The 10969-nt window shown below is 41.0% G+C and overlaps 1 protein-coding gene across 1 annotated transcript in view; it reads right to left on the reverse strand.

The window, feature by feature from the left end:
- Positions 1 to 10153, reverse strand: part of LOC121574659 (N-terminal EF-hand calcium-binding protein 1) — a 92757-nt gene extending 82604 nt beyond the window's left edge. Inside the window, exons 1-2 of the mRNA XM_045223291.1 lie at positions 9877 to 10153; positions 6746 to 6770 (exon numbers count right to left, since the gene is read on the reverse strand). Coding sequence (XP_045079226.1) covers positions 6746 to 6770; positions 9877 to 10002 — 151 coding nt within the window. The 5' untranslated portion in view covers positions 10003 to 10153. The remainder of the gene's footprint in view (positions 1 to 6745; positions 6771 to 9876) is intronic.
- Between the last annotated feature and the right edge of the window lie 816 nt (positions 10154 to 10969).

Consider the following 10969-nt stretch of genomic DNA (forward strand, 5'->3'; position numbering starts at 1 on the left):
ATGCTCCACGGACATACAGGATTGAAATGAACGCTTCCAGCTGGTGAGTGCATTGCTGATGTTGTTTTTTGCTTGAGATGTCGGGCCTGCTCTCTCAGTGATTACATTTTGTGCTGATAATCGGCCCGTAGCATGGTCACCGGCTTGTTCTATCCAAACGGTGCTGTCCCTTCCTCTCTCCTGTCTCACCATTTCATTTGGTGGTGGCACGGCCACCTGCTCAGTGCGTACCGTTCTGGCTTTTATGCGCTTAGGTGTAGGTTCACGCTGAGGCTCAGAATCAGAAAAATATTAATCAGCAATGTCATGATACATTTTTTCTCCACCATCTGAGTCGTTTTCATTCAGATCTTGTAGCAGCGCTAACGCAGCATGTGCATCCATTCGTCTTGGTCTTCTTGCCATTGTAAATTACGTACGCTCCCAATGTGTACTCCAGAGTAGAATGATAAGATTGTTTGGATTTGGTGGACTGATATAGGGTACGTACCATTTTGAGATTATAATTTGAATATACTGTACCAATACAATAGAATGGCCCACCCTGTGCTTAATTCACAATTGGTGATTACATAATTATGCATCTTTCGCTCATCAACTCACCCATTCTCCCCCAACATACTTAACTTCATTTATTTCGTCTGTTGTTATATGTGTGAAATTATTTTCGGTATAGGTTCAGTTTCGAGGCAATTATCGGGGTGATTATCAACTGGGCACGGCACCTTCCACTGTTGGGAGAAGGAGCGGAGCAGGCCCTACTGCTGGGAGAAGGAAGGGCAACGTGGAAAAACTTTCAAAAAATGACATGCCCTCCTAAAACTGGTTATAACTTCAGTTTTGTTTGTGATATTAAGATTCTAACAACGGCAGTGTGTTATATAGACTTATTTAGGAAAAGTTAAGGATGGAGGGGGTCATGACTTTAAAAATGGCAAAGTAATGGATATTCTAGATAATTTACTGATTAATTACTGGAATAATTTATTGAATAATTTATTGTAATTATTTTGGTTATCCTATCCAAAAATATAGATCCCTTGAATTAACTCTGTCCGTAGTTATCATTAACCGTTATACCAATCCTATATCAACAATAGTCTTAATCAACAGCGTCACACAAAAGGGAAATTTAATGCAACAAGGTATTTACGTGAATTTGAGTGTGGTCTGGTATAGTTGAGTTTCCGTTATGACAGAGTGGTACACAGGGAAAAGGTCTGTGGTCCTGGTGTTTGACGGTTTCGGTCAAAGAAGGCCTCCCGAGTGGCGCAGCGGTCTAAGGCACTGCATCGTTCACAGCCGGCCGTGACCGGGAGACCCATGAGGCGGCACACAATTGTCCGGGTTAGGGGAGGGCTTGGCCAGCAAGGAATCCCTTGTCCCAATGCGCTCTAGCGACTAATTGTGGTGGGCCAGGTGCCTGCAAGCTGACTTTAGTTGCCAGATGGACGGTGTTTCCTCCAACACATTGGTGCGACTGGCTTCCGGGTTAAGCAAGCAGTGTGGCTTGGCAGGGTCGTGTTTTGGAGGACGCATGGCTCTTGACCTTCGCCTCTCCTGAGTCCGTAGGGGAGTTGCAGCGATGGTACAAGACTGTAACTACCAATTGGATATCACGAAATTGGGGAGAAATATGGGTGAAAGTACCAAAAAACAAGAAAAAGAAGGCCCTCGTCGGAGCTCAAACATAGGATTTCTTTCTCTCTCAGTTCAGTTCTCAGTTCGTTCAGTCCAAGGAGATAATATAACGTTGGTTCGGGTCCCCTTTGGGAGCCAAGAAGACTCAGCGATTCATCATGAGTGAGCAAAGTTGCGGGTTCCTCTCAGGTGTTTTTCTGTTTGAGTAGGATGGTACAAGCCAAAGTTGAGTAGGTTTCTTGCAGCAATGTTTTGGTTTCCAAGGAGATGGAACATTGAACGTCAAGGAGTGACCTACACCTCACAAAGATCTGATCTAATTTCTGTTTAGTAAGTCCTCCTATTTACTGTATAGTCAGACTCACAGAGGTGGGGTCTAATGGCCCGGTTGTGCGATAAGGGAACACCCCGTAGATTGTAAGCATTCAGCATATCAATGTTCATATGAAATAAACATGAAACATACTCGAAAGTATTTCACAGAATGTAAAAAGGTGTTTTGAATAAAAAACAGTCTCTGGGATGAAGTACGTAGTTTGGGGAATGCAAACGTCACCATGATCAAATCCAGACATGTTATGTTACAGCAAAATCCACATTATACCTTTTAATAACATGGGAAAAAGAGAGGAAAAGTATCACAATGTATATTCAGGTTATATCAACATGTCATGAGTCCAACAGTTTTAATACAGTGAAGAAAACATGTTGAGTTGTCCTATTTCGCTCGCCATTTTCTCCTTGTTAAGGAGAGTGAGGAAAGAAGGACTCCTTCGTTGTAACATAGCTGTGGAGCCAAAGGTCTCGGATGACCTCCCTCCCTTAATACATGTGAGTCGTAACAGGGGTCTGCTGACTGTCTCCTGAGAACCAGCAGGGTATTCAGAGTTGTAGAAGGATGGTGGGGAAGAGCAGTTTGTTTGTTCTGTGATGGGTTGAAAGGGGGCGCTGTCAATTACAGGATCTGTAAATCTTGGCCGGGAATGTCATGAGTTGTCCCCTCGTGGGCTCACAATACAAAAGTAAAATAATAATAATGTGCAGTCAAAATGACTGCTTTCGTGGTTCTAGTGTTAATTACTCCCACATTAATAAACCATTTACTAATAATTAGTCAAGTATTTTTGCAGTCCCTACTCTAAAGATGGCCCCTGGACTGAATAGTTTTGGAGGAGCGTGTCTTTGGTAATCGGACGAGGGGCGCTCTCTGAAAATGGAGATGGATAGCCTACTTGAACATGAGAAATGCAGGTATGTGAATTGTGAATAATGAAAAACCATGAGGGCAAAAACCTAAAATATGTCAAAGCACTCTCAGTAGACCATTTAAAACCCCTTTATTCATTGGCTAATTTTAGCTAATGGCCAGGATAAAAAAAACGCACCTATGCGATGCTGCTAAACCAGCCTTGATTAAGGGGAGGGTAGGCTATGCTTAGTTTTTAATCAAATTAAACAAAATGGGGGGAAGCCAATCGTTATTTTATGTTTCTAAATACGAGATTCACCGGCACAAAATATACATCTCTCCTTCCATCGGCACTGGGCACTCTCAAAATCCGTGCCATTATCAACCGTGTTACACAAAAAGTGGTTTTTAAAAGGACAAACCTCAAACATTGTCACCCCTCCCACCTTATTGCAAGCGAGCTGATGTTAGAAGGGTAACATGCGTTCTACACTTGCGCCCTAGAGCCCGAATAACATTTTCCCCTAGTGACACTAACCTTTACAGTTGGTGGCACCAGCCCATGATTTGGCCAACATAGTGCTTTAGTAAGAAGTACAATAAATAGACACACCACATCTCAACAACACAAATAAATCACCACAATCAACCAAAACAATTCGTCCCTCATCAGCATTCTAAACTGCCTTATTGGCACCAGGGTTTCAAGACTTAATGAGGTTTGTAAATTATTCCAAACATGGGGGGGCGTTAAAACTAAAGGCTGATTTACCTAGGTTGGTAAAGACACGAGGGACCTCAAGAGTTAACCCACCCCGTGAGCGGGTTTGTTGCCCGTATTTTTTATACTTGAACAGAGAAGTGAGATATATTGGAAGCTTGTACAGAAGAGTTTTGTAAACAAAAAGGGAGAAATAAAAGTAATCTACAGGAATTAAGAGATGTCCAGAAAAGAACCCCATACCTACTGTAAAATATGGTGGTGAATCTTTGATGTTATGGGGCTATTTTGCTTTCACTGGTCCTGGGGCACTTGTTAAAGTTAACGGCATCATGAACTTTAACAACAATAATTCATCATTCAAAAAAGTACAATAATAAAATTATCCAAAACACAGAACACAAAAAACTATTAAAGCTATAGGTGTCGTCAGATCCGTCAGATCCTTTACCCAGTACAAGGATATTTTAGCCAAAAACCTGGTTGCTTCTGCCAGGAGGCTGAGCAAGACAATAACCCCAAGCACACATCAAAATCCACAAAGAAATGGTGGGGCGGCAGGTACAGTGAGGGAAAAAAGTATTTGATCCCCTGCTGATTTTGTACGTTTTCCCACTGACAAAGAAATTATCAGTCTATAATTTTAATGGTAGGTTTATTTGAACAGTGAGAGACAGAATAACAACAACAAAAATCCAGAAAAACGCATGTCAAAAATGTTATAAATTGATTTGCATTTTAATGAGGGAAATAAGTATTTGACCCCCTCTCAATCAGAAAGATTTCTGGCTCCCAGGTGTCTTTTATACAGGTAACGAGCTGAGAATAGGAGCACTCTCTTAAAGGGAGAGCTCCTAATCTCAGTTTGTTACCTGTACAAAAGACACCTGTCCACAGAAGCAATCAATCAGATTCCAAACTCTCCACCAATACCAAACTCTCTTGGCCAAGACCAAAGAGCTCTCCAAGGATGTCAGGGACAAGATTGTAGACATACACAAGGCTGGAATGGGCTACAAGACCATCACTAAGCAGAGGTGACAACAGTTGGTGCGATTATTCGCAAATAGACAAAATAACTGTCAATCTCCCTCGGCCTGGGGCTCCATGCAAGATCTGACCTCGTGGAGTTGCAATGATCATGAGAACGGTGAGGAATCAGCCCAGAACTACACGTGAGGATCTTGTCAATGATCTCAAGGCAGCTGGGACCATAGTCACCAAGAAAACAATTGGTAACACACTACGCCGTGAAGGACTGAAATCCTGCAGCGCCCGCAAGGTCCCCCTGCTCAAGAAAGCACATATACAGGGCCGTCTGAAGTTTGCCAATGAACATCTGAATGATTCAGAGGAGAACTGGGTGAAAGTGTTGTGGTCAGATGAGACCAAAATCGAGCTCTCTGGCATCAACTCAACTCGCTGTGTTTGGAGGAGGAGGAATGCTGCCTATGACCCCAAGAACACCATCCCCACTGTCAAACATGGAGGTGGAAACATTATGCTTTGGGGGTGTTTTTCTGCTAAGGGGACAGGACAACTTCACCGCATCAAAGAGACGATGGACGGGGCCATGTACCGTCAAATCTTGGGTGAGAACCTCTTTCCCTCAGCCAGGGCATTGAAAATGGGTCGTGGATGGGTATTGCAGCATGACAATGACCCAAAACACACGGCCAAGGCAACAAAGGAGTGACTCAATTAGAAGCACATTAAGGTCCTGGAGTGGCCTAGCCAGTCTACAGACCTTAATCCCATAGAAAATCTGTGGAGGGAGCTGAAGGTTCGAGTTGCCAAACGTCAGCCTCGAAACCTTAATGACTTGGAGAAGATCTGCAAAGAGGAGTGGGACAAAATCCCTCCTGAGATGTGTGCAAACCTGGTGGCCAACTACAAGAAACATCTGACCTCTGTGATTGCCAACAAGGTTTTTGCCACCAAGTACTAAGTCATGTTTTGCAGAGGGGTCAAATACTTATTTCCCTCAATAAAATGCAAATCAATTGATAACATTTTTGACATGCGTTTTTCTGGATTTTTGTTGTTGTTATTCTGTCTCTCACTGTTCAAATAAACCTACAATTAAAATTATAGACTGATCATTTATTTATCAGTAGGAAAACTTACAAAATCAGCAGGGGATCAAATACTTTTTTCCCTCACTGTAGCTTAGTGGTTAAGAGCGTTGTACCAGTAACCGAAAGGTCGCTGGTTCTAATCCCCGAGCCGACTAGGTGAAAAATCTGTCGATGTGCCCTTGAGCAAGGCACTTAACCCTAATTGCACCTGTAAGTCGCTCTGGATAAGAGCATCTGCTAAATGACTAAAATGTAAATGTTATAAAAGTCATAAAAGTATGCTTTTATTTACTTTGAAAAACTACTAAAATAGTGATTTTGTCAGACAGCATAAGCATCAGCTCTATAGAGATGAAATAATGACTTGGAATGAAATAATAAAGTCATCAAAGAAAACAAATATTTTTATTAAAGTAAAGTAATGTGAATAAATTATGGTTAATGTGATAAGCAGTAATGTGCAGTCACTACCATCATGGGACTTTTATTAATTGTTTTATTCAGTGTTGTTTCAGCATTCAACCCACATAATGTCTAAAAATAATAATTGATACCGAAATCAAAAACCGTGATTATTTTTAAATTATCTAACCAAAACCGAACTGACCTCAAAAAGCACCAATTGTTCAGCACTAGTCTCCGGACTTGAAACCCATTGAAAACCTGTGGTTTGAATTGAGGAGGGCAGTCCATAAGCGCAGGCGAAGGATATCTAAGAACACAGCTCCTACCCCTCCCCCATTGTCAAGTTTCAATGTAACATTCTCCAAAGAATAACAGTTTGCTGACTCATTAGAATGAATAGCTCTGAAACCAAATTGCATAGGGTGTAATGAGAAATCACTAGTATTCAAGTGATCAGTCAATTGCTCAGCAACTACCCTCTCTGCAGCCTTTGAAATTATTGGCAAAATACTTATAGGTCTATAATTATTTACCATAAAAAAAATCTCCAGATTTATATGGGGGTAACAACAGCTGACTTCCATTCCTTTGGGAATATACCTTGATTTATTGATAAATTAATCAAATGTGTTATTGGTGATGTTAAAATATCTTTGTGTTTTAAAGAACACATTATCAAAACTTGAGACAAAATCTATGTTGTTTACTCACCGTTTTTGTCAGCGCGGCGGAAAATCTGAAAGAAAAGGGAAAACATTTAGGTATGGCTTTTAACAAAGCGTCAAAATAGGGTTTCTTGCAAGGCTATTTCAAATTGGGGTAATTCATCATAAAAACAGTTCCCAGAGACTGTGATATCCTTATGTTAATTGTGACAAATAGTGTGACCACGTATCTAACACAATTATTTTTCTATTTCGGATGCATTTGTCTGTGCTAGACAAGTCGATAAGTGAAAAGTCATGCCATTGTGTTTACTGTAAATTATAGAAATACATTCCCATGACCCATTTTGCTTGTTTGAATGAAAGATTTGAAGACATCTAAAGATCTGAAGACATCTATTTTACACTTCAATTAACAAAAAAATAGAAGAAATTAGCTTTCCTGTCTTCCTTGGAAATGAAAGAACATGTATTAAAGAAGCCCATTATGTGTCTAACTAGCCCAACACATTCTCCTATCTGTCTAAATATTATTTACTTGGCATTTGCTTATAGACAGCAGTGAGAATGGCTCAGTTGCATGGCCCCATATTTTGCTCCAGTGTTCTGAGAGGATAATGCATCATTTACAACGTGCAGATAAAGGTCAGCCTTGCTTCCCAGAGCGTCTCCGTTTCGGATGGCACGTCGGCAGGTGTTAAACCAGTGGGAACCTTGTGTCCTACTGACACGGTGCTCTATGAGGGGAAGGAGACTGGCCTCAGGTTAGAAAAGGGGTATAAATAGGTGCCCAAGTGACTGCCTGAGGATGACCTCCCTCATCGTCATTTCCTGTTTTCAGTGTACGGAAACGCACACACGCACACACGCACACAAGGACGCATGCATGCACAGTCATGCACACCCGCATAGTCATGCACGCACGCACACACACACACACACACAAATATTTTACACACGGTCAACAAAGAAGTCATCAAACCTTCAGAGGAGAATCTTTTGAAGCGTTGGCCTTCTCCTTCTGCTTAATTCAAGCATTTGAGATATGAGGTTGTATTCCTCTGTGTTCAAATTGCAGCTTAGACCATGATTATTAGTGTTCCGATAACAAACATTACGCACAGCTTCACACTCCAATGAATTCAAATTGCTATCATAAACTGTGACTTTTGTATGTTACCTATAGGGAAAAATATGCCATATAAGACGACACATTTCCAAGGGCAAAATTTACAACCGTATCTCGGAACTATTTAGCCTTGTAATATATTAATATCTCAAAGAGCTAACCCACTTATCAACCGAATTAATTAGCCAAACATTCTCTAACGCTATATTTGGGTTGTTTATCACTTGAGGGCGATAGAAAATCAATTTCCCATTCATAAAGTTAATCAGTTGGTATTGTCAGGCAGGAGTGCATGCATCTCAATAAATCTATATTCTGAACTGCACAATACATTTACAAGGAGATGATGTCATAGAAAATAGATTTTTATCTAAGTGCATTCATTATTCTTCCTTTGGTTAGTGCATGGTGGGGAGAGAGGGTCACATAAATAACATATGATCCCAACTCACTGTGATGAAACAAACAAACAAACAAGGAATCCAATTAAAACTAGACAGTAAAAACCTCATTGGAGCTTCGGTGTGTTATATGAATAAGATATCCACAAATGAACAGATCCTAACTCACTGTGATGATCATGTAACATATAAACCAACTAACCAAAAAACAAGGGATGCTGTAAAAACTACACAATAGAAGCCACTATGTCACTTCAGTGTGTTAGTATTCAAGGTTACTGTAAAAGCCGATGTAAACAGCAGTCTATCTACGGAGCTTTTCCATTATTGCTTCAGATCTTGACTCGTGTCAAGCTTTGCAGAAACATTGCTATGCCACTGCTTATAACTAACTATAAGTTAACAATCTAAGATGTGCCAAATAAATTATCTCTAACTCAGGGCTCCAGCTATACATTTGGTTTGCTAACTTACTAGCTAAGTGGCTAGATGTCAAGATCAAGCTTCTTGGTTACCGCAGAGACCAGCAATCCCATCCTGGATGAAGATCCTTGGTGCCTAAATACTTTTGTCCCCAAAAATTTTTTGGAGAGCAATAGCGCCCCTTGTTACTGCCGGTAATACCAAATACCCCGGTATGGTACAGGAACGTATGAAGGTATGAAAATCTGGATACCGCCCAGCACACACACACACACACACACACACACACACACACACACACACACACACACACACACACACACACACAGTCTTGTACAGCTAACCTTGTAGGGACACACAATTCAGTCCCATTCAAAATCCTATTTTCCCTAATCCCTAAACCTAACCCTAACCCGTACTCTTACCCTAACCCTAACCTTAACCCAAAAACCTAACCTTAACCCTATACCTAACCCTAGCTTCTAACCCTAACCCTACAACTTACCCTAGCTCCTAACCCTAACCCTTAACATAATTCTAACCCTAACCCTAACACTAATTCTAACCCTAAACCCCCTAGAAATAGCATTTGACCTTGTGGGGACTAACAAAATGTCCCCAGTTGGTCAAATGTTTGTTTGTTTACTATTCTTTTGGGGACTTCTGGTCCCCACAAGAATAGTTAAACACGACTTCTGGTCCCCACAAGAACAGTTAAACATGTCCACACACACACACACACACACACACACCAACCCAGAGGTTGAGTTCAATAAATGGTCGTCAAATATCATATCAGGAGTCAATGAGTGCAGTAAGGTGAGGTGGAGATATGGGTACTGGACCTCAATTGAATGTTTGTGTTGGTTACAGTAGGTTGATAATGGTGTCTTTAGCCACAATTTGGCAACATGTACTTATCATGAATATTCAAAACAAGATGGTTACAAAACCAGTAGCTTTATCTCCATGATGATTGATTATAAATACCTCGAGGTTCACTGGTAACACCATTACCTATAGTTAAATCATGTATACAATTTTTTGTGCATGCTTACAATATTGCTCAGTATTGTGAAATGGGCCACTAAATGTTTACATTGTTTGTAAATACAGTTGTTTGTAGCCCAAATGAACATACATCAATCTTAGGCAAATAAAGAATTTCACTAGCTTGATAGCTCTGCTGTCAGAAACATTCAGAGAGAATATATGACTACTTACATCTTTGAAAATTGGAAGTCCATTAACCGGGCTTTGCAGTGGCTGCGGTTGTTCCTGCTGAGCGCGAATATGCTTATTTTTCGCCGACTGAAGGCACATAGTGATCATCTCCGTGCACGCCAACATCTCTGAATGATGTGGAAGATGTATAGGCAACTTGTAGACACCTGCTCTTTTGAAAGCTCAAAAGGGTAGCCTTTTGACAAGGGGTTCAAAAGTGTCGCCCTGCCCTGTTAAAGCCTAGGCAACGATGCTCCTACGGTGACGTTGCTTTGCAACGGTGCTCCAACAGTGATGTTGCTCTGCAACTTTCTGCGGTAGGTAACCCCCACCTTCTAGAGCGCTGATTGGTCGAAATCTTTGTTGCGCATCCCTGCAAGGCAAGAGGAGGAAAAGATACCACGTGGCGCAATAATAACATTATTTTACAAGATAAACGGTAGAAAAGGCTGGAATAGGCAAATTTCAAACATTAGTAGCGAATAACATTGATCGAGCTACAATAAGGATGTTGATATGGAGGAAATAAAATTAGGCCTCCCGCTACCTGTAGGTTAAAGGTAGACTCAGCGAAATTAGCAGATAATGATCCTGTTTGAGAGAGAATCAAAACTGTGATGTATCATGGGTAAATTGATGTGACTGATCTACACATAATAATGAATCGTTATTTATGATGCAAGCTTTTTTACTGGGTAAAGTTCATGGTGCCATTGACCTTAAAAAAATTCTGCTCATGCATTCTCATTTAGACGCCAAACCCACCACTGGTGTGTGCGGCCAAAGAGCTCTATTTTCATGTCATACAGCAAAGGTAAATGCCTGAAGTTTGCTAAAGGGCATTGGCACTTGGATTGGAAACAATGCTTTGGTCAGATGACATGAAAATATAGCTCTTTGGCCGAGTACAACCCAGTGGTGGGTTTGGCATCTATATTTTACCTACTGTAAAATATGGTGGTGGATCTTTGATATTAGGGGCTATTTTGCTTCCACTGGTCCTGGGGCCCTTGTTAAGGTCAACCGCATCATTAACTTTTAGCCCAAAACCTGGTTGCCTCTGCCAGGAGGCTGACACTTGGCTGCAAGTGAA

This window comes from Coregonus clupeaformis, chromosome 10, assembly GCF_020615455.1.
Source record: "Coregonus clupeaformis isolate EN_2021a chromosome 10, ASM2061545v1, whole genome shotgun sequence".
Lineage (NCBI taxonomy): Eukaryota > Metazoa > Chordata > Actinopteri > Salmoniformes > Salmonidae > Coregonus > Coregonus clupeaformis.